Source organism: Tachypleus tridentatus, chromosome 7, assembly GCF_004210375.1.
Source record: "Tachypleus tridentatus isolate NWPU-2018 chromosome 7, ASM421037v1, whole genome shotgun sequence".
In the NCBI taxonomy this organism is placed as follows: Eukaryota; Metazoa; Arthropoda; class Merostomata; order Xiphosura; family Limulidae; genus Tachypleus; species Tachypleus tridentatus.
Window position 1 is genome coordinate 166,666,802 of NC_134831.1, and position 25,885 is coordinate 166,692,686.

Sequence of the window (25,885 nt, forward strand, 5' to 3'; positions counted from 1 at the left end):
GGCTGTCATTTTGACCAACTAAATTCTTGCAAATCAGATCTGATACTCTTTAGTTGTTTAGATTTATTGTTCTATAGCTGGATTTAAAATAAGGTTAAAGCAATATTTCACAGCAGGGCAAATGTACGTGAACAAAGTATTAAGTTATTAGTACATTAGTCAAAATACACGTTGTGCTTCCTAGATGTGTATATGTTATCAGATTTGGTTTTTCTTTTATGTAACCTCCCATATTTTTAATTTTCACATTTTAGGTATTTTAGGGTTATTTAAAATATATAATAAACAAATTTATTGAATCTTTATTTAGCAATTAAAATTCAGATGAAAGTTAATCCTACTTTGTTAGGGTTCTTGTTCATATGTAACTAAATCTTTATTTCAGATATGCAACTTAGAGTGCAAAATAATAATTTGCTCAAATAATACAATGTCCTGTAACTACTAGCTTTCTAACTAAGCTGTAACTGGTTGCAAATAATTCCTTTGACTGGTTAAGGTGACTAAGCAATAGTTAAAGATCATACTGTCATGAGAACATGTTAGCCTTATAAGAATTTTAGTTCTTTCTCTTGGCTAAAAACTATCTAATAACAGTATTTTTTAATGTATGTAAAACTCAAGAAACTCAAATATAGGTAGGAAGAATACTTAATTTGGACAGTTCATTGTGATGAAGAGAAGTGAAGGTCGTAAATTTATGTGATGTTAAGAAATCAACTCGTAGGTAATATAAATTTGAATTAGACACTACATTTTGAAGCCAGACTGATAGGTAGTAAAGTAATTAAGTTTTGAATGTAATTCTGTAAAAAAAACATTGGTACGTGTACACTTTGACCTACCATTACTCAGATGGTTTAGAAAATACAAATTCTAAACTATTTCATGCCTCTACGATTATTTGGGGTAGAGTCAAACAGAATAACTTAAACATACATACAGGTGATACTGAAATTAATTTCACTAATTACTCTTACCTAGAATTTGATTTTCACTAAATGTTTGTAGTCGGTTATTTACATTGTTATAAAAAGAAAAGTTATTTAATATAAGCAGATGTGTCCATAGAATTCAGCGTGTTGGTTAGTTTACTGATTTTATAGCAGTTGCAAGTTTAATGTTTCTCCAGTGTTATGTTGTACAATTTGACTCCGTCTGAAACTGAGTTAAGTAATAATTTAAATTTAGTAGTTAAATGTCAACATGTATCCAAAGTATGTTAGTTGTTAACACTACGTTTTGAAGCCAGACTTGTAGGTAATAAAGTAATTCAGTTTTGAATGTAATTCTATAAAAAAAAAAAAAAAAAAAGAAACATTGGGACGTGTACACTTTGACCTACCATTACTCGGATGGTTTAGAAAATACAAATTATTAGTTTTTAACAAGATTGATACTTTACTTTAACAACAGACTGTGTTGGATTATCATCCATTTATGTATCGTCCTCTTCCCAGTAGGTAAATGATATCTTTAGTGTTTTAACAAAGGCTTTTCTATAATAATTCCCATACATTGATTTGTGCTAATTTTTGACTTTTTCATAGTGTTGATAGGGTGTAAATGCACTTCCATGCTTATAGCAGAAAGTGCTAAAATGTAGGAGATATTTAGGGATATGTTAATGAATAAATTCAATTAAAGTGAGGACTGTCAATCAAAAGAGGAAGTACTATTGGAAAAATAGTGGAACTGGACTCCCTCAATTCAGAGAAATTGAGCACAACCAGCTTGAAGAGTGCAAAAATAGTGCCAGACTTCCAAGAGTCCAGAAGTATTCTAGACTCAGGTTCTACTTAGCAAAGCCCTATGCACAAATAGAATAGGATAAATACTTGACATTATGATGAAGTTTTAATTACCATGATGATCTAGCCCAGGATTTATTGTTGTGTATGTTAAGTAGATTTTCAGTTTTTTTCCAGTTATAAATCTTTGGGACCTGATGTTAAGCATGCTACACCAAATCTGATTTGCATCCTGAAGTCACAGAAATTTACTGCACATTTGAAGGACATGGATGCATTAAAAGACTAGTGTTTAATTACACAAGAGTTGGCAGTGGGTGCTGTTGACTAGCCACTTTCTCTCGAACTTATTGTTTTAAATTCAGGGATGGCTATCTGTCATACATAGCCCTTGTGTAGTTTTGTGCCATTATAGTAACAAATAGTTAGAAGTGTTAAGTGGGTATTGCTATATTTTACCTCTGATATACAGAACTTGTAACTGTCCATTAGTTATGTATGCAACCTGGCTATACTACTATCCTTTTGGTACAAGTGAAAATGCCCTGTAGGTCATAGTATATGTTAACACTTTTGTTATGGTTAGGTTAAAGTGAACATGTCATGACCTTTACTAGAATTACATTCAAAATTTAAATAAGCAAATTTATTAATGTATATGAGTACATATAAACATAAATTTTCTAAATTTTATATGGAAATTTTTTAAAAAGTTCTCAAACTTCCCTAGTATGAGAACTGTGAAACTTATTCTGTCTTTCATGTCAAGTTATTTATGAACATTCTGTGAGGTACAGAATTTAACGTGAGCTGCCAATAACATCATAAATATGACTAAGACAAATTATAATTCTTATATCCATAAATCTTGTTTATGAAGACATTAAAAAGCCATACCCACCTTTTCCCTATCACATCCTTTCTTTAAATCTTGTTTATGAAGACATTAAAAAGCCATACCCACCTTTTCCCTATCACATCCTTTCTTTAAATCTTGTTTATGAAGACATTAAAAAGCCATACCCACCTTTTCCCTATCACATCCTTTCTTTAAATCTTGTTTATGAAGACATTAAAAAGCCATACCCACCTTTTCCCTATCACATCCTTTCTTTAAATCTTGTTTATGAGACATTAAAAGCCATACCCACCTTTTCCTATCACATCCTTTCTTTAAATCTTGTTTATGAAGACATTAAAAAGCCATACCCACCTTTTCCCTATCACATCCTTTCTTTAAATCTTGTTTATGAAGACATTAAAAAGCCATACCCACCTTTTCCCTATCACATCCTTTCTTTAAATCTTGTTTATGAAGACATTAAAAAGCCATACCCACCTTTTCCCTATCACATCCTTTCTTTAAATCTTGTTTATGAAGACATTAAAAAGCCATACCCACCTTTTCCCTATCACATCCTTTCTTTAAATCTTGTTTATGAAGACATTAAAAAGCCATACCCACCTTTTCCCTATCACATCCTTTCTTTAAATCTTGTTTATGAAGACATTAAAAAGCCATACCCACCTTTTCCCTATCACATCCTTTCTTTAAATCTTGTTTATGAAGACATTAAAAAGCCATACCCACCTTTTCCCTATCACATCCTTTCTTTCACAAATTGACAGTAATTCTGTGTTTTTATTTCATTTATTATATTCTGTTGTTTTCAGATACAGTGCATTGTCTATTTCATTTTCACTTTGGGAGTTTCTCCTGTGGTGTTCAGATAGTGAATTAATTTTAGGCTGTTGATGGATAGTCAGAAAACCAGTTAAATTATAATAGCTGTATAATATTGACTGTTTTGTGATGTATGTTATTGTTCTGTGTTTTTAGGTGCATTATTTAACAAAATAAAACTTGTGTGTACTAGTACTGTCAGTAATGGAAACAAAACATAGGTTTGAATATAGATAATACTGAAAAAGTTAAAATATAAGCATTATGACTATACTACCTTTGTTTAGTACAAGGCAATATTCCCTGTTCTGTCATAAAATGTCTTGTTATGTTACAGATGTTATGTCATTCATTTATTTATTTTCAGGCTGATATGGTGGAATCTGCTGTTAAAACTCAAAGACAGTTCCTTGTCACTGTTTCTAAATCTCGACAACCTCCTGAGGTATTGGTCATGTGTTGACTTTTAAATTATATTTATTATGAATGCCTGAGATCTTTAAATTTAGAACTTATGGCATGGTAATGTTAGGAATTTGAAGTTGGAGAGAAAGGGGCAAAATATTAGAAATTATTATCTTGTGTAATGTTTTTAGTAACAGTTTGGACTTTATTTTAAAGTTTCCAAAATCAATTCAAATGAATTTGTGTGTGTATGAAAGCCAATAGAAGCAATTTCTTACTCTAATGAAGAGCTGGAACATGCATTAGTGATACTTGTATTGTATAACATGTTCACTTAATAAAAATTTGAAATATTAAAAATTGCCTAATGTGATATTTCAAGATAACTTATAATTTTGTTACTCAGTAGGGTTTCATATTATTTAATTGCCTGTGAAAATTGTCTATATATTGTAAATGTGATTTAGATTCTGCAGAAATAATTTGACATTTCAAGGGAAGAATATTTGTAATTAAAACTTTTTGAAGTTTATTATGATTAATATATTACAGTTCTGGATGTAGTTGTACACCTTATCAACAACTAAAATATATGCAAGATAAATAATTATCTTCAATAGAAAGTCTTAATTAGTCACTAGAGTAAACCAAAATTTTTCAATCATGTTATAACAACACATACATAGAACTGGACTAAATTAAAACTTGGAGGTTGGCAGTGGTCTGACTAATATGTACATACAACACACTAACAGTGGAACATGAATGTTTGGGAAGGGAAATACATTAACAAAATATAAAAGACTTGGACATACTTTATAGTGTAGTATTAACCTGATTTTGTCATTTCTTCATACAAAACTTAGTTTCATAAGATGTGCAACCTTTATAGATTTTGTATTTGTCATTAGATCAGTGTTTATTTCTATGGAAAGTTAGTTTAACTTTACAGGTGAATGTTTATAGATCTGTCCATGTGTATCTGTTAGTCATCCTTAATATATAATATTAATGAGCTTAAGATATAAATATTGAAGTAATTTTAATTTAGATATTTGATAGTGTGCACGACATGATAAAATGTACAAGCACAAAGGTAAGATAAAAATGTGAGTAAAGTTTTTATTCAGTGTTTGGCAATTGAGTCAGATGATTTTTGAAAATGAGTTTTTGCATCTTCTCTGCTATTCACTTATTAACAGAGTTTTGGTGTTCATTGTTCTAAGTTAGGCATCTATATTTTTTTCTGGAATTTCTGTTGAAATATTTGTGAAGTGTAATTGGCCTAAATGACTTTCAGAAGTTACATTTTGAAGTTTATCTATTAATAATGATATATATATATATAAGCAAATATGCTTGTATTAAATGTTTATGAAAGAAGTAAATAAGTTATTATGTAGGTTGAACTTCATATTATTTGTACCATATAATGACAAAAAATGAACCTGAAGAATACGTAACACTGGTGGGATATCTGGGATTTTTATTGTGAAAATGGAATAAGCCTTTAACTAAATTTCAGAGTAACAACCTGGATGTAAAACAAGATTAAAACATTACTAGACATGAAAAATGGTAAAAAATCTAACAAATGGGAATTTAAGGGGGAAGTTAATATAATATGAAGGGGAATATGTAATATTGAAAGAAAAAACAATGTGAAGATGATAAACAAAACTTGAATATTTACAGAATAAGAGTAACAAAATTAATGAGATATGAATTAACTTCAGTGACTACAGGACATTTGTCATTTACTCCAGCCAGGTCACTACCAAATAGTTGCAGAAATTTGCTGACAAGTTTGTTAATACTTCCCATTTGAGAAACTAATAAACTATAAAAAAAGGTAACATGAGAGGCATATCTAGCTCATACCAAATAATTTTGAGAGCAAATGGGTGGAGTGGTGAAAACAAGTTGTTCATCTTGCTACAATGATCATTTTTAAAAAATGGAGACCCTTGGTGTGAATTCCTGTATGTGGTGGGAGAACATTCCAGGGAAGGTTCTGTTTTTTGAGTTTATCTCTTCTGGGATTTAAATATCCACCCACATGTTTGACATGCGTAGTAAACAGTGAAAGGGAGGAGAGGATCCTGGTGGTTGAGGAGTCCAACTATAACACATCACTTTGGCCTTGAATTCCTGTTGCCAGGCAGCCTTGGGGTGGCTCCCCTTGGGGCAGTTGGCTGATCCACTTGGGCTAGGGTCAACCACATATCAGCATTGAATATTCTCAGCAGGTGTTTTAGACATTGTATCTGATGCTGATGTTTGTGTTTTGTGCTCACAAAACTCTGGCATTGCTGTAGTGTCCTTGTTTGGCATTGTAGGGCTTCATGGTTGGTGGGGTCAGTGAGCACTGAAAAATTCTTTTTTTATTGTAGATCCTCTAAATAAAAGCTTAAATAAAATAGTGAAGAAACAGTCCATAGGTAAATGACCACGTCTTGAAGATTCTGAGCAGCAATCTTCAACACCTGTAGCTCATTTTCTTAGACTACATTCTCTTACAGACAAACCTTTTGGATAAATGTCTCCCTTTTTTATTCAGAAGGGACTAGAGGGGCTTGCTGGCTCTCTACAGTCAGTCAAAAAGCTTTGCTCTGGTGACATATTGGTGGAAACATCCACATCTTAAATTGGCCCTTCATCAGTCAGACCTGATGATACACTACAAAATGCTGTGCTATCTATCTCTTGCTTCTCTTGCTATTTTTTTAATTGTTTTTAACCACATCTGGCAAGAGAACATTTTTCCTGATGCCTGGTGCTGGGCTATTGTCCTACCTTTTTCTAAGCCTGGGAAATATCCCAAGATTCCTTCCAACTACCGTCCAATTGATTTGATGAGCTGTCTCTGTAAGACCTTAGAGAGTATGGTTAATGCTAGTCTTATTTGGTTCCTTGAATCAAATAACTTCCTCTCACCCACCCAGTGTGGGTTTCAACAACAGCACTCCACCTTGGATCACCTGATTTGACTTAAAACATCAATCAGACAAGCCTTTCTCAAATGACATCTTGTATCACTATTCTTTGACAGTTAGAAGGCTTATGATACAACATGGAAGTATGGCATTTTGTGAGAATTCCACATATATGGGTTACATGGCCATTTGCCAATTTTTATCAAAAATTTTTAATAGACATGCAATTCCAAGTTCATGTGGGTTCAAGACTTTCCTGTTCTTTACTACAGAAACTTGGAGTCCCTCAGAGCTGTGTTTTGAGTGTCACACTTTTCAATATAAAGATTAATGCTATCACTGAACAACTTCTACTTATTGTTGCAAGCGGGCTTGATGTTGACGACTTTCACATCTCATGTCAGTCGTTGAACATGACGTATATTGAGCACTAGCTACAAACTATCCTCATTCGTTTACTGAAGTGGACCACAGCAAATGGTTTTAACTTCTCTATCTATCTTAAAATCGTTTGCATGCACTTTTTCTGCTGACAGGGTATTCATCCTGATCCTGAACTCTGTATTGGTGAAGTTGTGCTGCCTGTGGTCCCTGAGACAAAGTTCGTGGTGCTTATCTGTGACTGTAAGCTGACCTTTATACCATACATCAAGCAGCTATGGATCAAATGTACAAGAGCACTAAATATCCTCCATGCCCTCTCTTCCACTACTTTGGAAGTGTATCGATGTTTTGTGTTGAAGATATATCATGCTCTTATTTGTTCAAAACTAGACTATGGGTCACTGATCTGTAGCTCTGCCAGGACCTTTGCCTTGAACATGCTGAACCCAATTCATCATCAGAGACTTTGGCTCTGCACCAGGAATTTCTGCACTTCCCCTGTTCAGAATTTCATGAACCTCCTCTACACCTCCACTATTTGCAACTATTTTTACTGTATGCTTTGGTACTTCGATCCTTACCACAGCATCCCACCTGGGGTTGTGTTTTTCTTCCTCTGTGGGACATGCTTTTTCAGAACAGATGTTCTGCCATTGCTCCTTTTGGCCTTTGTATCTAAGTGCAGTTGGATGAATTGGATGTGTCCTTGGATAACACTTCTGTATCCACTGGTCAGCCCATCCCATCGTGACTTATTACAGTCCATAAATGTGATCTTTTTTTTTTAGTTATGTGATAAAAGCAGATACTTCCAATTGTAAATATTGTCTGTTATTTGCTGAACATTTTTTGAACCATCCTTCCATTTGTATTTATACTGATTGGTTGAAATCAGGTGACTCTGTGAGCTCTGCCATGGTTTGTTGTGGTTCAGTGGTTGCAGGCAGAATCTCCTCTACAGTTTGTGTCCACTGCTGAACTGTATGCCATTTCTCTTGCCATGGGTCACATAATGAAATTTGAGTATTGCTTAGTTTATATTGGAAGGAAGTTGTCCTAACTATACTATGCGTTAGTCAGTTTTTTAACTCGCTTTCTTTTATATGGGACTGATGCACTAATGTGTTGTCGGTGTAGTACTTGGGTCACAATAAGCCACAGCTTATTGTCTTGCTGTTGTTACAACTCTCAATGAAGGCACCATTTTAAACATGTTTTGTCCAAAGGTTTATCTGTAACGTTAGACAGTATTATTGTTGATGATGACATTGTCCACCTCAGAAATGTTTAGTTTTTTAAAGGCCATTAACCTTTTTAATGCTATTTAAGTTTTTTTATCTGTAAATTAGACCTTTCTTAATGTGATTCTCTCTTAAGAATCAAAGTACGTCTAGTTCAATTTGAAAAAAGAAATTGGCCGTAACGTCAAATACCTCAACTAGGACTGGAAAGGCGAACTTAAGGTGATTTATGCTGATTTTTTAACTTGCTTGCTGGTCATCCTGGCAAGCTCTGACAATTACATTTATGCTAGAGAAAGTCCTTTGCAACATGTATTACTGTAGTTTTTCTCTTACTGCTGTAAACTACATACAAAAAGTAGATTTAATGCTATTTATGTTTTTAATTCACATATGGGTCATTCCATGTCAAATCATCCAGGGGGCTGCAGGTGGCCCCCACAGAATGCCTTGAAAAAATTCCTGTACTCATCTACCCATATTATGAAAAATTGCCAAAGATTAGATCAATATCTCTAATAGTTGCCGATTTACAGCCGTGTAAAATTTAATTAAATTTTTTTTATTTTTGACGAATTCAATTTCAGGCAACTTTGGCTGCTTAAAGCTGCAAGAGTAATGGTGGTAGAAGGCTGAAATTTGCTACACTGATTGAAATAATACCACAGAATTAATAAATGGTCTCAAACCAAGTTTATCTCTTAGGATTTGCATAGTGAGGCTGTAAAATCGCCTGAAAACCCAAAATCATAAAAAAACGTTGGTTGACTTCGAAAAATTATATTTCTACCCTAGATATATAAAAATATTACAATTTACTTACAACTTTATTTTTTTGCATGGATGAGCTGAGGGTCAGCACAAAATCTTTGCTCATTTTCATAGCAAGTAAGGAACATCTTCTCATGATGAAAACACTGAATCAATATTATTCTGTTGAACATCTGATCTCTAGGTTAAAAGTGTTATTCCTTCAGTGCAAAATGGATCCAGTCTTTTTAGTCCAGTTTTACAGCAATACTTCTTTATGTGACATAGATCAGCTAAATGAGTTCCTGTGCTGCACTTGGGTAAATCATGCATACCCTCCATCTCAGTGGTTATAATGGTTTGATGACACCTCTGATTACATCACTGGCTTTTATACTGATCCATTATTACACAGTAAATTAGGATTATGTCATCATCAAAATTTCTTCAATTATTAAAGTAATCTAGCCATCCTTATGCAATGTAACCAAATGTGTTTGGACAGATATGTAATGTTTCGGGATGTACGAAAAAAAGTCACTGGTCATACAATATATAATTAAATTAATATTGCAATATATTGTTTATTTGAAGTTAAACTAATATCAGCTTGCTATAGGCAAATACTTTTAGTACTTTTTCCCATTGAGCTTTATTGCATTTACATATTCAGTTTAAGTGAAAGTTTTTACCAGAAGTGAATATTTGTGTAAAACATTGAGTAATACTGAAGCAATCAATAGGACCATGGTTTCATACACTGACTGCAGAAATAAGATCTAAACATTCCCAAACAACCAATATTTTTTTACAAATATGTAATTCAAATAAATAAATTGTTTTATTTAGGCTGCCTGTTAATACATTATTTTTCACAACCTTGAGTTTTATGAAGATCATGTTCAGAGATGTAAGAATATATGGTAAAGGCTGATTAGAATATTTCAATGGGATTCATAATTTTTTTTCAAAATTGTATAGATATATTTCCACACAATAACACACTTGAACTGAATTTTGTTTTTAAATAAAAAAACGTATGGTCAGAGGATACTTTAAAACATTATAACTGAAAAAGTAGGTTGAACACCATCTTGATTTTTTTTTTTTGTAGATCATATTCAAAGATGTAAGAATATATGGTAAAAATCTGAAAAGGCTGAATAACTGGTGACATGGTCAAACTGGCCTGAAGTAGGGCTATTTTTAGCTAAATCATAAAAAGTTGCATGCAACTAAATTTTTTTACAGGAGATCTAATTAGACTTTTAATTACAACAATTGCTGATTTATCAACTGATGTTATAAAAAATTTGAGAAAAAAATAGCTTTGTATCATATTAAGTCTTAGAGCTATGGCTTATTAAATAAACCAATGTTTTTTATGATTTTGGGTTTTCAGGTGTTTTTACAGCCTCACTATGAAAATCCTAAGAAAGATAAACTTGGTTTTAGACCATTTTTTAATTCTGTGAGATTAATTCAGTCAGTGTAGCAAATTTCAGCCTTCTACCACCATTACTCTTGTAGCTTTAAGCAGCCAAAGTTGTCTGAAAATGAATTCACCAAAAATAAAAAATAAAATATTTTTACACATCTGTAAATCAGAAACTATTAGAGATATTGATCTAACTTTTGGCAGTTTTTCATTATATGGGTAGATGAGCACATGTGAATTTTGTAAAAGCTTTCTGAGGAGGTCACCTGGAAAATTTTCCAAAATCTGGATGATTTGACATGGAATGACCCAAATTAAACTTTGCACAACATTAAAAAAAACATAACAAATGGAGTAACTTTCAGCTGATAACTATAACAACTATGAACAGCATTTTGTTTCAAGTTTTAAGTGACAAATCTCAAGTAACTATATCAAATAGTTATGAAATGGTACATAGGAAAGAAGGGATTTTAATGTGATGGTTTGGAAAGGCTTGGTCTATTATCTTGCATAGATGCTTCATGTGAAATGATGGATTTATTGGCACATGATTGCTTTATAGTTGATATAACAGCTGAGGATGTAAGAATTAGGCTAAAACAAATTAGAGGTATAACTTTAAATGAAGCTCTGCAGTTAGCATTGGAATTTGAAATCATTAAATTTGAATATCAACAAATATAAAAGGCACATGTGGTAATGAAGCATCACTTAACACTGGTCTAAAAGAAGAGTGACAGTTAATGACTGCTACTATGAAGAGACCAATACAACTTTTTTTCTTATAATTTGACTTAACCATTTAACAGTATACTAGCATTGATTAAGGTCTCTTTTTAACTATTTCAATTATGTACATAGCATACATTTGTAAGAAAATATTACAAATGCATGCTTTAAAAATTAAGTCTTGTTTTTCTGACTTCCAGAATGTTCTCATGTCACTCTTGAAACCAACGTCAGATCAAATTCAAGCTATTCAGGTGAGTTTTTTACTTATAAATGTATACCGAATGTTTGTTAACCCTGACCACCTTTTTTTTTTTTTTTTCACCAACACAAACTAACAACTTGTAAAATTTGTTATATCTGAAACACACACTTTATACACATGGCATGTTAACCATGGAACCTTTTTAATATATAAATTTGATTTTTTTGGTAAATTTATGGTCAATAAAACCCTTACACAATGTACTTATTTACTATGTCATTACACCTGACCTATGTAATCATTTACCTGAAACCCAGTTTAAATATATGTGCTGTGATGCATATTAAAAGAAATGGCATAATAGAAGATTATGTGAGGCTTTAAAAGTAACACATATAAATAGCATTTATCATACTTTGTACTTGAAACATGTTTATCTTATTCTTTCACTAATTTATCCACATATTTGAAAGAGGCAACACTATTGCAGTCTCCTTGTCTGAGGGGTGAAATACAAAACATTCTTTATAGCTTAGAAAACTAAGCTATAAACAAGACCTGATAAATAGTAAATTAACTGTGAATGACTTGTACGAGCAGGGAGAAACATCTGTAAAGAAACTTGAAAAATATGTGCAAAGTTGTTACTGAATAGGTGGTTAAAAATTTATTTTAGTTTAAGTAGTCTTTCAGTGGGTTATTATTAAAGAAGTATCTTTTAATATTGTGGTTTTACCAAACATAATCTACTCTGTGTATAATGAAATTTTCCTCTAACTCTGTACCATTAGTCTGGATTTTGTTCAGAAATGTTCCCTTCCCTTTTAGCTACATGACTTTAGGTGGTTTCCACACGTTTGTCATAAAGGTATGAACCATGAATATTTTAAATATATAGAAAACTGAAATCTCACTTATACAACAGTTTGTTTTACAACACACCTGCATGAATTTCTAAACTTCTGTGTGTTTTTAACCATCCACATTTAGAATGAGAAATATCAAAAGATATAATGACCAGTCCAGAAGGAATGTACCAAAAATCTGTTACTGAAACCTCTGTTGTGTATGTGACTTTTTGTATGCTTTCCTCTTAGATATAGAATGATAATGTTATAAACAAAGTTAATTTTGATATAATGGACAGTTCTGAAGAAGAAATGAAACAAGGTTTTCTCAACCTTCTTGCCCTTGTCATCAGCTTTCCTTTGTACTTCTGGTCATCCATATTCAGAGTGACAGTGTAACAGGCAAAAATAACCTTGATATACTGATAATCTACAACAAATAGGAAAGTTTTTCTACAAGTCTCTAGCCTTTAAATACTTTTTACACAATTTGAATGTTTTATATAAAAAATGTTAGTAGATTTACCATTTACCTTCCTTAACTTCGGACAGGAACTAAATGATTTGTATACAATTGTTCTATATGTTTATTTTAGTCTTTTATATTTTTTCTGAATAAACAGAACTGGTTTGTCAATGTTTAAGAGCAGCTAAGGTGAATTTTTCTTTCTGTAATTTTGTTTATAACCTCTTATGTAACTTGTCAAACCTGTGTTAAAAGTGAACAATTATAACACATTGGTAGTGAAAGGAGATGAGTTTAAGTGTGTTCTACACACTTGCCATAATATCTACATGTGTATAGAGCTGGATGATTGTTTTAATTAATAATTTAAGAATTGGTTATATCAATCAATATTTCATAAAATAATTAATCATAATTGAAATTAATGTTTCCAAGTGTTATTTTCAGTTATTTAAACCATCCATGTTTCATCTGACTTAAAGGTTAGTTGAATGCAGTTGACTAATTGGCTTGACAATTATTAAATTACACTAATTTCCCAGCTTTACACACAAGGACCTAAAGGTCCACAGGATAATGTTTTATCAGCATTGACTTGGTAGACAGGAATTTTTAATAACTAGAACCGCTTGTGACAATCGATGTTTGAAATGCATTGTCAAATAATTTTGTTTTTTCAAAATTGTGGCATTTATTCAGGAATTTCGACAAAAGAATCGAGCAAGTGTTTACTTTAACCACTTGTCTGCTGTGAGTGAGTCTATTCCAGCTCTGGGTTGGGTAACAGTGGTGAGTTTCTTGTTTCTATTATAGTAGTCTTTCAGAATAGGAATAAATGTTATTCTTTTGTTATATGACTTAATGATTAATGCTAGCCTATTAATTACTGGTTTGGTTCAAAACTGAAGCTTTCAGTAAATAATGTTTATTTAAAAAGGTACTTAAACCATTTTAGCTGCACGTGCTTATAAAATGTTGTATGTATTCTTTTAAGTAAGATGTATTTTACCCACTAAGACTTTAGATTACTTGGTTAATCTGCTTAGAATAAACACTTGCAATGAAAAGCATTGTTGCTCACTCTTGCTACTAAATTTTTCTTCTAGGCCCCAACCCCAGCACCTTACGTGAAGGAAATGCTCGATGCTGGTCAGTTTTACACTAACAGAGTGCTGATGGATTACAAAGACAAGTAAGTCACCTTCCTTACTAAAATAAGGTTGTTCCAGTGTTGGTTTGTGTTTACAGAGCATGTGCAGTTAGATGACTATACCTGATTAGAAACTAACCTGTGTGTGTTAACCTAAGTTAAATAATATTTGAAAATGATCAGCAGATGACACAACCTGTTGTACTGTGAGTAAGTCAAGTTTTGAGTCTCACCACACATCTGTTGTTGCTTTGGCTGTTTTGTGAATATTCAGTAAAACCATGTTTTCATTCTTGCTTTAGGCATATCCTGTTGAGAATTATTTTTTCATATTAATTTTGTTTTATCTTACTGCGAACCATGGTGTGTGCTCCTCAGTGTGGATTCCTGTATGTGATGAGAGGACTTTCCAGGGAAGGTTCTGTTCTTTCAATTTATCTTTGCTGGGATCTAAACATCCATCCATTTGTTTGCTGTGCGTGGTTACCCGTGAAGGAGAGTTGAGGATCGTGGTGGTTGAGGGATCCAACTCTAACACACCACTTTGGCCTTGAATTCCTGTAGATGGGTGGCCTTGGGGTGACTCCCTCTAGGTCAATTGGCTGGTCTACTTGGGCTAGGGTCAACCAAGTACCAGTGTATGATGTTCTCAACAGGTGTTGTGGATGTTGTATCTGTGCTGGTGTTTGGGTGTAGTGCTCACAAAACTCTGGCATTGCTGCAGTGTCCTTGTTTGGCATTGTAGGGCTCCATGGTGGGTAGGGTCAGTAGGCACTGATATATTCCTTTTTTTTATGGATCCTCCTTAAAAAATCTTAAAATAGTAAAAATACAGTCCATAGGTAAACAACCATGCTTTGAAGATTCTGAGCATCGATTTTCAACATCTGTAACAATTATTGCACCTCATTTTCTTATCTTGCATTCTCTTAGACAAACCTTTAGGGCAGATGTCTCTCTTTTTCATTCAGAAGAGCCTATAGGGACTTACTGGCTCTCCAAAGTCAGTAAAGAAGCTTCAATCTGGTGACCATATTGGTGGAAACATCCACATCTTAACACGATGAACTCCTCTTGCATTTAAAGGCGATTGGGGATATACCTATTGAGGTTATGCCTCATGCTACATTGAATTTGTCATGAGGAGTTATTGTTGAGAGGGATTTGAAGAGCATTGCTAAGTCTGAGATTCTTATTGGTTTCTCCACTCAAGGAGTTTGTGCAATGAGGCATATCTCCACTCAAAAAGATGGAATTATGGTGCTGACCAATGTCCTCATTCTGACATTTACATCTTCATGTCCACTTGCCACTATCAAGGCAGATTATCTTATCTGCAGGGTACAGCCATACATTCCAAACCCTCTCAGATGTTTCCAGTGTCAACGGTTCGGTCACTTGAAGATGTCATGTCGTGGTTCCTTGACATGTGTTCGTTACGGTGGCAAGGACCACAATGCTTATGAGTGTGAAATGGACTCTCCTTGCATCAGTTGCAACGGCTTTCACCCATCCTACTTTCGTTCTTGCCCTAAATGGTTGGAAGAAAAAGAGATGCAGCGTCTGAAAACGATTCATAACATCACTTACCCTGAGGCTCAAAAGTTGCTGTCCACCTTCATCTTGAACGTATGCTGCTGCACTTTGTACCATGACTACAGTGGGAGTGCAGATGGATCTCTCTGTGCCTCCAAAAGAATTGTTCTCAAACCAAATGAAAAGTCTTTTGACCTCCATGGTTAAAGTTGATGAATCAACTCAACACTCATCTCTGTCCCTAACATGCATTCCAGGAAATTCCAAGTTCCACTTCCTATGGTTTTGGGTACAGGCTTTTCTTCGGGTACATTTTTTCCTACCCAAAGATGCAAAACAGTTTTTTCATTCACATCATCATTCTCTGGAATCCTCTTCCAACAGCAAAGACCTGCCAAATTGACCCAGGGTAGGATCTTTGGAGGTCAATAAACCTCCCTCGAATAAAGACAGTAAAGAAAAAAGATGTGGTCATAAACAGAAGTGCTCTCCACCCCATTTGCATACTCATAAATAAAAATGACTACCTTAATACTATGGAACTGTTGAGGTTTATGTTCTAATCTGGATGACATCAAAACAAGGATTGCTTCCTACTATCCTGTATGTCTTTCCTTACAGAAACATTTTTAAGACCTGCAGTACAGAAATGACAGGCTGTGTGATGGACGAGTGCATTGAAGGGTGGCACTGTTGTTTAATCAGCATGTGCCACCATCCTGTCTTTGCCACTTGACACACCTTTGGAGGCCATAGCCATATATGTTTCCTTGGGTCATACCATCACTGTTTGTTCTCTCTACCTGTTGCATGGAGAGACCTATAATCAATCACACCTAGATGCTCTCATTGAACAGTTAGTGTCTCCCTTTTTAATTTTGGGGGACTTTAATGAACATCATTTCCTCTGGTGTAGTGCTGATATTGATAGGAGGGGTTGTTCCATAGAGTGTATGCTCTCTGATTACAACCTTTCTCTTTTCAAGAGTGGGTCTTGTACTTATTTTCATGCACCTATACAAGTCCCTTAATGTTATTGATCTCTCAGTTTCATCCCCTTAACTATTTGCCCATTTTTCATGAAGTGTTGACAATAATCCATGAGGCAGTGATCATTTTCCTGTAATTTTGAGAGAGACTGGTCTTGGTTGATGTCACCTCACCTGCATGCCCCAGTGGAACCTGGATCAAGTAAACTGAACCTCTTTCACTGCTCTTGCAGAATTTAATCCTGCTATCACCTGTAAACCATCAATCGATGACTGTGTGGCAGCAGTGACTGACTGTATTATACAACCAGCTGCTCAGTGTATTTCTGAAACTTCTCCACGTTGTCCATGATAACTTCGTCCATGGTGGAATCCTACCTATCATATGGCACGGAAGGTTCAAAAACAGGCCTAGGATTTTTTTCGTAAGTATCCCACACTCTCGCACCTCATCGCTTTCCAGCAGGCCAGTGCATGTGTTAGGTGGGTAAGACATCAAAACCAGAAGGAATCTTGGATTAAGTTTAGTTCCAAAATTATGTGAGACAAGATTCGAAAGGTCAGTGGGCAATATAATTCTGTCCCCGTCTTGATCTTGTTCTCTGATGGCCAAGAAGTAGCTGATACCCAGAGCATCAATGATACTCTAGATGAAAGCTTTTGCTAGGTATTTAGTACTTCTGTCTCTTGCTCCACCTTCTTGGCCATCAAGACTGAGGTAGAGTGATTGCCTCTCCTTTTGAGCTGATTTTCTTTGACTAATCATCCATTTACACTAGTGGAACTCAAACTGGCTCTTCATTGGTCTGGCAGTACATCAGTTGGACCTGATGTATGCCATGAAATGCTGTTCCATTATCTCCTGCTTCTTTTGTTATTCTTATTGTTTTAACTGGATCTGGTAGGAGAATGTTTTTCTTGATTCCTGGCACCAGGCTATTGTTCTACCTTTCCCTAAGACTGGGAAGAATCTTAAGATTTCTTTCAACTACTGTCAAATTGCTTTGACGGGCTGTGTGTGTAAGACCTTAAAGGGGTTGGTTAATGCTCAACTTGTTTGGTTCCTCGAATCAAACAACCTCCTCTCGTCTACCCAGTGTGGGTTCCGACGACATTGCTCCACCATGGACCATCTGTTTCGACTTGAAACATCAATAAGAGAAGCCATTCTCAAATGACAACATCTTCTATCAGTATTCTTTGACATTGAGAAGGCCTATGATACAACATGGAGGTATGGCATTTTGCAAGACCTCCACATATATATGTTACATGGCCATTTGCCCATTTTTATTAATTTTTTAATGGACAGGAGATTCCAAATTCATGTGGGTTCAACACTCTTCAGTTCTTTTCGACAGGAACTTGGAATCCCTCAGGACTGTGTTTTGAATGACACTCTTCAGCATAAAGATAATGCCATCACTAAACAACTCCATCTTGCTGTTTGGAATGGGCTTATGTCATGTTGATGACTTTCACATCTCATGTCATTCGTTAAACATGATCTATATTAAGTGGTAAACTTGCCTCAATTGTTTACAGAAGTGGACCACAGAAACGGCTTTAACTCTCTCTCTCTCTCTCTCTCTCTAAAACTGTTTGCATGCACTTGCCACCAACGGGGTATTCACCCCAATCCTGAACTCAGTATTGGGGAAGTTGTGCTGCCTCTGGTCACTGAGACAAAATTCTTGGGACTTATCTTTGACCGTAAGCTGACCTTTTAATATCGCACATCAAGCAGTTATGGGTCAAATGCACTGAACATCCTCCATGTCCTCTTTTCCACTTCTTGGTGAACAGAGCGATGTTCTATGCTAAAGATATAACATGCTCTTATTGGATCAAAACTTGACTATGGATCAGTGGTCTGTGGCTCTGCTAGTACCTTGGTCTTGAAGGTGCTGGACCCTATTCATCATTAAGGTCTTTGGCTTTGCACAGGAGCTTTCTGCACTTCCCCCAGTTCAGAGCTTATACATAGTCTCATGAACCTTCTTTGCAACTCTGCCATTTGCAACTGTCTTTGCTGTATGCTTCAAAACTTTTCTCCTTACTAGAGCATCCACCCATGGCTTATTACAGTCCCCAAATGTGACCTATCTTTAAGTCATCTGAGAAAAGGAGATACTCCCAATTGGAAATACTGTCTGTTATTTGCTGAACATCTTTTGAACCATCCTTCCATTCCTGTTTACATAGATGGTTTGAAATCAGGTGACTATGTGGGCTCTACCATGGTTTGTTGTGGTTTGTTGATTGCATACAGAATCTCCTCTACAGTTTGTGTCTACTGCTGAACTGTATGCCATTTCTCTTGTCCTGGATCACATAGAAGCTAAGCAGTACTCGAATTGCACTATTTATACTGGTCCTGGAATTGCTTCACGTTAGTTCACACCCTGTTCTTGCTGATATTCAAAACCGACTGGCCTATTTCTCTTTAGCATCTAATTCTATCCAGGTTTTCTGGATACTGGGCCTTATTGGTATTCGCATGAACGAGCTCTCAGACATTGCAGCTAAATCTTTCTGCTCGACACTATTGCTGCTGTGCCTGTTCCCGAACGTGGACTACGGTTCTGCATTTAAGGCTCGGCTCCGTACCAGCTGGCAGTCAACTTGGAGTGAGCAACATGAAAACAAGCTTTTCCAAATAAAACCTTATATTGGACTTTGGTTGTTTTGCTTCTGTAAGGATTGGAAAGAGGAAGTTGTTCTAACTAGATTACGCATTGGTCACAGTTTTAAACATTTTCCGTCCCAAGGTTTGTATGTATGTTAGACAGCGTTATTGCCAATGATGACACTGTCTACCTTAGAAATGTTTTTAGTTTTTAAAGTCCATAATTCTTTTTAGTGCCATTTAAGATTTGTAATTTTTACATTAGACATTTTTTTAATGTGATTCCCTTTTAAGAATCACAGTCCACCTAGTTCAATTTGAAATTAGAAAATGGCCGTAACATCAAAATACTTGAAATCAGAACTAGAAAGGCCAACTTCAGGTGACTGATGGTGGTTTTTGTACTTGCCTGTTAGTCTTCCTGGCAAATTATGATAATTACAATTATGCTGCAGAAAGTCCTTTACAACTTGTATCACTGTAGTTTTTCTCTTAGTGCTGTAGACTAGATGTAAATGTTGGTTTTATGCTATTTGTTTTTTTGAAACATTGTTTTACCTTAATTTTCTTTTATGAATTTTTCTAAATTCACTTTAATATTGAACTTTTTACCTGATGTTTGGTGCAGATAGCCTAGCTGCTTTGTGCCATAAAACACTAAATCAACCAACCAATCAACCATAGTGTGTGTCCATACATTTGTCCGTCTCCTTTTTACAGTGGCTACGTGTTGTGCTGCATTTGAAAAACTGCACGTGTGAGCAAAACTCACCATTCACTTTTGAAATGATGATAGAATAGTAGTTTGAATAATGTTGATGTCATTCTTTTTCACAAGTGGATTATTCTACACTAAACTCTTAGGAATTAATCACACACTCATTCACATTTTAAAGTGTGACTCAAAGAACAACAAATGTAGATTTACCATATGTTATTGTTGAGCAGCCCTTATCTGAAATGCTCATCAATTACTTTTGGCAGTTGGTGGTATAAGTAGCTCAGAGTAATTGTGGAAGTAATAGTAATAAACTAAACAGTTTGAACTTCCATTATGTGACATTTTTGTTATGTTCATACGTTAGACTTAAGCCTATACTTCAGTTAGTAAGATGGGTAATATAGTAAATTGGAAAGTGGATGTTTTTTTTCTCTGAAGATATTTGAGGAAAATTTCACATATTTATGCTTTTTGTTCTGTAGTTGAAAGTATAAAGTATTTCTGAAGTTTTCAAACAAAACACATGACTGGAATGTAGAACCCCTGGGAGTTATGGAAGTCCTTAAACAAAGAACTTTGTTAAAATATCATTGAAAATTTGGAAATACCCATTTATCTAAAGGAATCCAACATTTTTATATGTCAATGTTTATTTCTTACTTGATTGATTGTGTGAAGCAGTTAATAGAACATGTGTGAATCCATCTAGACTGATGCTTTCTTTGCCTGTATTGAATGTAGAAACTTTGAATTGTGTTATTAATGACTTTTGTAAGTGCTCCAGTAAAGAACTTCTTAGATTTAAAAATAAATTTGTAAATAAAATGACTTTCATCACCTTAAAGTAATGTGTGTTTTATTGACATTCTGTTTATCAGTGATTAAATGTGTTGAAAAACACAACTATAACTTGGAGAAAGAAACAAAAAAATTGCTATAATCAAACTGCTAAGCATTTATAACCTTTGGAAATGGAAATATGAAATTTCAATATAATATATTTTCCTTGAATTAAAGGTTAATTTAAAAGGAAGATGTCTTAAGTTATTCCAGTCAATACAACGTATCCTAAAAAACGAAAATGTTACGGTATTCATATTTGTATAGAAAATAAAATATATATGATTATCTGTACAGACACTTCATAGAGAAACAATTTAAGTAACAGCTTTCAAAAATAAGCATTTTTTTTGTGATTATGTTATGTACGATTCTTTATGAAATGTACAGATTTTAAAATATATTTTGGTATAGACTTAATTTAGATCTTAATGTAGTTTGAAGTAGAAGAAAACAACATACAATAGGAATTATTAGAGATGTGGGGACACATTTAATATATGAAGTGGTATTGATATATAATCTTACTCAGTTATTGTTTCTTTCAAATGTTTTATTGTTAAAAGATTAGTTGTGGTTGTGGAGAGTTATGAAAAAGTCTATACCTTTTGTGTAAATTGGCATACATGCAAGTGAAGATGTAATAAAATAACTTGTATGTAAAATAATTTTATTACTTTTGTTTCTTGAATTAGGGACAAGAATCATGTGGACTGGGCTCGTACCTGGCTACAATTTTTAAATGAGTTGCAGGCCTATATTAAAAAATATCATCTCACTGGCCTCAACTGGAACTCTTCTGTAAGTATATTCATTGTCAATAAATTATATCATAAATTGTATAGAATTTGTGTTGTCCTTCTAAAATTTTTAGTGTTTAGTAACAAATGAGTGGTTAAGTTCAAAACTAAAACTAAGTAAATAAAATTATATTTATTTTAAAAACCTTTCACCATTTTTGATGTGCATGCTTATAAAAACTTTATGTATTTCCTTACATATGACTAATATAACCTGCTAAACATTTATATATTAAGTTATTTAGGATAAACATTTTCCTGGCATATCTTCTGACATTCTAGAAAGAAAAGTATAACAGATTTGTTTCTTTATCTTTTCATGGTGGTTATGAAGTTGGTCAAATTTATCAAATGCGTATAGAGTTACGGTGTAGAAAGTAAAATATGTTTTACTGAAAAATGTTTTGAGTGTATTTCTGAGGTTTTAAAACTTCTATAAATAAAATCTGATGAAATTTTGATGCAGAACACCTTAACATAAAAACCACACATTTACATACAAGTTTTTAGTAGAAATATTTGATATTAAAAAATCTTATTTATGTAGAGAAGGTTTTCTGAAAGTTTGCCAGATTTCTTGAAGACTCAACAAACATGTTAAAACATCTTAATCAGATTTTAAAATTTATTTTGATTTAAGCTTACTTTAAATATTAATGCAGTTTGAAGTAGAAGAAAGCAACTGGAAACTGGAGGCCATAATTTCACAGTAACCTACCAAGCTGTAGCAAGAGGATTAAATTTATTAATGAGATTATTTTCTGAAACTAATTATAGTTTTGTATGCTGTATTACCAGAGAGATGTTTTATAAGTGCTGCTCTGGTTGAATGGTTTGTGTCAAAAGGTTTGTATGAAGGTGGTAATGGACCAAAGATTGAAATGTCAAAACAGTAGCAGTGATGTGATACATGTTACAAAATATTAATGAATGTAGTGATTGACACTTAAAGTAAGGAGGCAACAACACATTTATGTCTGTTAGATACATAATAATATCTGTGTTATGATTTTATTTAATTGTGCAAGTTGTTTGGGAATACAGGCTTGGTGTATTTACTAGGCAGCATGTGACTCATCTTTTTGGTAATGAAAACAGTGGTGTTGTCAAGGAATTGGACGTAACTTTATGCATATCTTCTTTATACTGAATGTTATAACAAAATGGAAATTAATAGATATATAATTGGGGGCCTGTTATAATTCATTCTATGGGGCTATATTGTGAAACTAATCTGTAACAAGGTTGCAGAACTCTAGACAAATTGATTTAAATGATCTCTTGAACAGAAAGCATGAACTGGATATTGTGGAATCGGAGATGAACCTGATGTATAACAAGTTCTGTGCTATGGTAGACTGTTATAGTAGGAACCCAGTGTAATGCAATATGTGAATTGTATAAAATCCAGTGTGTAATATGAGGGTTAGTCATGGTATAAAGAGCTAACAATACCAACAACATATATATGAAAGCATTTTAGTGAACTTGTTCAGGTCTGTTAGAAATATAACCTAACTATAGTAAAAAAAAACATGAAGGTGAGTCCTAGTATTTGGAAGTACTTGTTTGTGTAGAAAAACATTCTTACACAATCCTTAAGCATTGCAAAGTAGTGTGTGCATGTGTGTGTGTAAACAAGAGCAAAGAAAAGCTTAAGTTAAAAATGATTGTTAAATTGTGTTGGAATAAAACACTGGTTCACAATACTTTTATTAGGGTTCTGATGTTAAAGAAGCTTCTACTGGCTTCTTTCCTGCTTCAAGCTGTCCACCACCACCACCTCCTCCTCCTCCTCCTCCACCTGAAGCTAGCATACTTACTGGTAGTGGTGGTCAGTCAATGGAAGATAGTAGAGCTGCATTATTTAGAGAAATTAACCAGGGAGAAAATATAACTAAAGGTATGTAATGTTCTTATTTTGAGTTCATACTGAAGGTAAATCAAACCAAAACAAAGTATTTTCTGAATTTTAATGTTAATTAACTCTTTCATTGTGGGTTGGGTGGAATTCACCCAGCTCGTAACCATGAGAGTAATTATACTATGATTTTTGATCTAATAGTCTTTATTTTCCTCCCTTCTGACATGAGCATCAAAGAAAGTTTTGTTTCATCCACTATCAGTGTTCAGAATCTCATTGCATTTCCTCCATTGCAAATGTTAAAAGTTCATTGACTGACGCAATTAAATATTAAAATAAAACATTTGTAAGAGCACAAACTAAACGTTTACAAAATTTTGCATGTTATTAGTAAACATTACAAGGTTTGGTACACAAAATATTACTTAAAATTAAACTTAAGATATTTTAGTCAAATATTTTCTCAACATTTTTTTTCTTTCAGAATGTTGACTAGGCAACATGAAGAGTGGTTTTTATTTCAATATTAAAAATACTTTTATGCATGAGCAAATTTTCAAATTTCATTTGTGAAATTTTTTGTAACATCCAGATAGTTACCAAATGTTTACGAGAAAAACTTTTTATCTTATATGGCACTTTCATTATCAAATTGGATTATATCTGCACATGTTTGGTAGATTTGACAGATTTTGTAATCACTATAAAAATTTGTGTAGTAAGTGTGAATTGTTTTTTCCTTTCTAGAATGACTACAAATTATAACTCAAACACAAGTGTTTAATCTAAATAGCTTGAATATCATACAGTTCTAAATTTTTATATGTATATAATTTTTATTATATTGATTTTTCTGTCATTGCTGACTGAGACAGAAGTTACAATGACTAGGTGCATGTACACTCATGTTAGCATATCCAATAATATAAAACTGACCTCTAGACTTTATAAAGTGACCTCTCTTGGCTGTGTTTTAATGGTGTTGTATTTTATAAAATACAATCACATATCAGTTAGAATACATTTATGTATGTATGTACATTATTACTATTTACAAAAGTTTTTAAACTTATTTGTCTTAAAATATGGAACAGTTAATAAAATAAAAGCAAACAATTCTCTTCTAGCTATGACCTTTGTACTTGGTTGTTAAGCCTTAAACTTTGTACATGGAGGTTGTAAAACTAAATATTTTTTAGGTTTTATATAATCTTTTGAATAGCCAAAGAATGAATAATTACTACTGGAGCTATAGGTAGGTAAAAAACCAACAAACTGAACAGGCTAAAAGCTTTACAGTAGGAATGTTTATTTCAAAAGAAGAGACAACACCATTACATTTCAAAATGGCTGAGAAAACTACTTGGGACATTCTGAGCTTTCAGTTAGTTATTCACATATATATAGAATTAAGCATGTATATAAGGGACCATTTCTAAAAACCAAAGGAAGTGAGTGCCATTGTGTTTCATTCAGTACATTAGTGATACAGAAAAAATAGCATGTTTTAATTTTATTTTATAGCTTTCAAATATTGGTAGTTTAAGTTATTTCATACAAAACAAAAACTTTGTATTTGAACATCACAAGCATCTAATTTGAACCAGTGCTACATTCAACATACCACATCACACAAAAGTTGATGTGTTTTTAAATATTTACTTTTGAATTATAATCTACAGTTTGATACCAAACTTAATGACATAAATGTATAAAATAGTACTTGAATAAAATTTTGAATGCAAGTCAACAAATGCAGTGGTGAGACCTTTGGCCCATGACCTGTCATTGTGGAGTCAAAAGGGTAAACTAACAGATTGATGTGTATATGTTGCTGATTAATTTGTTCCAACTGATTACGTTTACAGCTGGTGGAATTGAAAACGTAATCCATAAGACTGTGTAATATGATTCAGTAGATATATTGTATCCTTTATACTTATCTAGTGATTACTCCAAAATTCCTGGTTCTATGACCTTGACCCTTTAAATAAAAGTATGAAAGAAAATATTATAGGTCTTGTACAATACAAAAACTCGTGAATTTGTTTCTTAAATGAAATTTGGTCTCTTTAGCATGATGGTTTTCAAGATCAGGTTTTCTCAATTAATGTTCTGTATATAAAATTAGAAACTGTAATACCTTTTATCATTTGATATCTAACAAAATTGCATGTATAAATTTCCTGTTTTTTAGTTAGAATTGAAGTTCCAACTTAAGTTTCAGTTTATATTTGCAGTAGTAACTGTTTTATTTTAAATTTCATGTCTTTCCTCAAAACCTTAAGTTCAAGTATGTAAAAAGAAAAACCACTTGCATAAGTCCTTCCATCCATAGTTTTAGAACCAACATTTAAAAAAATTTTTTAATTATTGGTTTAGTAGGCAAATCTTTTGTTTCCTCAATGGCTCATTGGTAAGTTATAGGGCTCATGCTATAAACATTTGGAAATTTATCCCGCTGGTATCTTTCTTTGCAGTCAATCAAGCAAACAGACCTCACCTAAATAATTTTA

At 33.4% G+C, this 25,885-nt stretch overlaps 1 protein-coding gene across 9 annotated transcripts in view; it reads left to right on the top strand.

Moving 5' to 3' along the window:
- LOC143257147 (adenylyl cyclase-associated protein 1-like) overlaps positions 1 to 25,885 on the top strand; it is a 54,903-nt gene that overhangs the window by 19,230 nt on the left and 9,788 nt on the right. For all 9 annotated transcript variants that reach the window (XM_076515468.1, XM_076515474.1, XM_076515467.1 and 6 more), the window contains 6 exons: positions 3,803 to 3,880; positions 11,522 to 11,575; positions 13,540 to 13,629; positions 13,947 to 14,032; positions 21,401 to 21,506; positions 23,225 to 23,408. In XM_076515468.1, the coding sequence (XP_076371583.1) occupies positions 3,803 to 3,880; positions 11,522 to 11,575; positions 13,540 to 13,629; positions 13,947 to 14,032; positions 21,401 to 21,506; positions 23,225 to 23,408 (598 nt within the window). The remainder of the gene's footprint in view (positions 1 to 3,802; positions 3,881 to 11,521; positions 11,576 to 13,539; positions 13,630 to 13,946; positions 14,033 to 21,400; positions 21,507 to 23,224; positions 23,409 to 25,885) is intronic.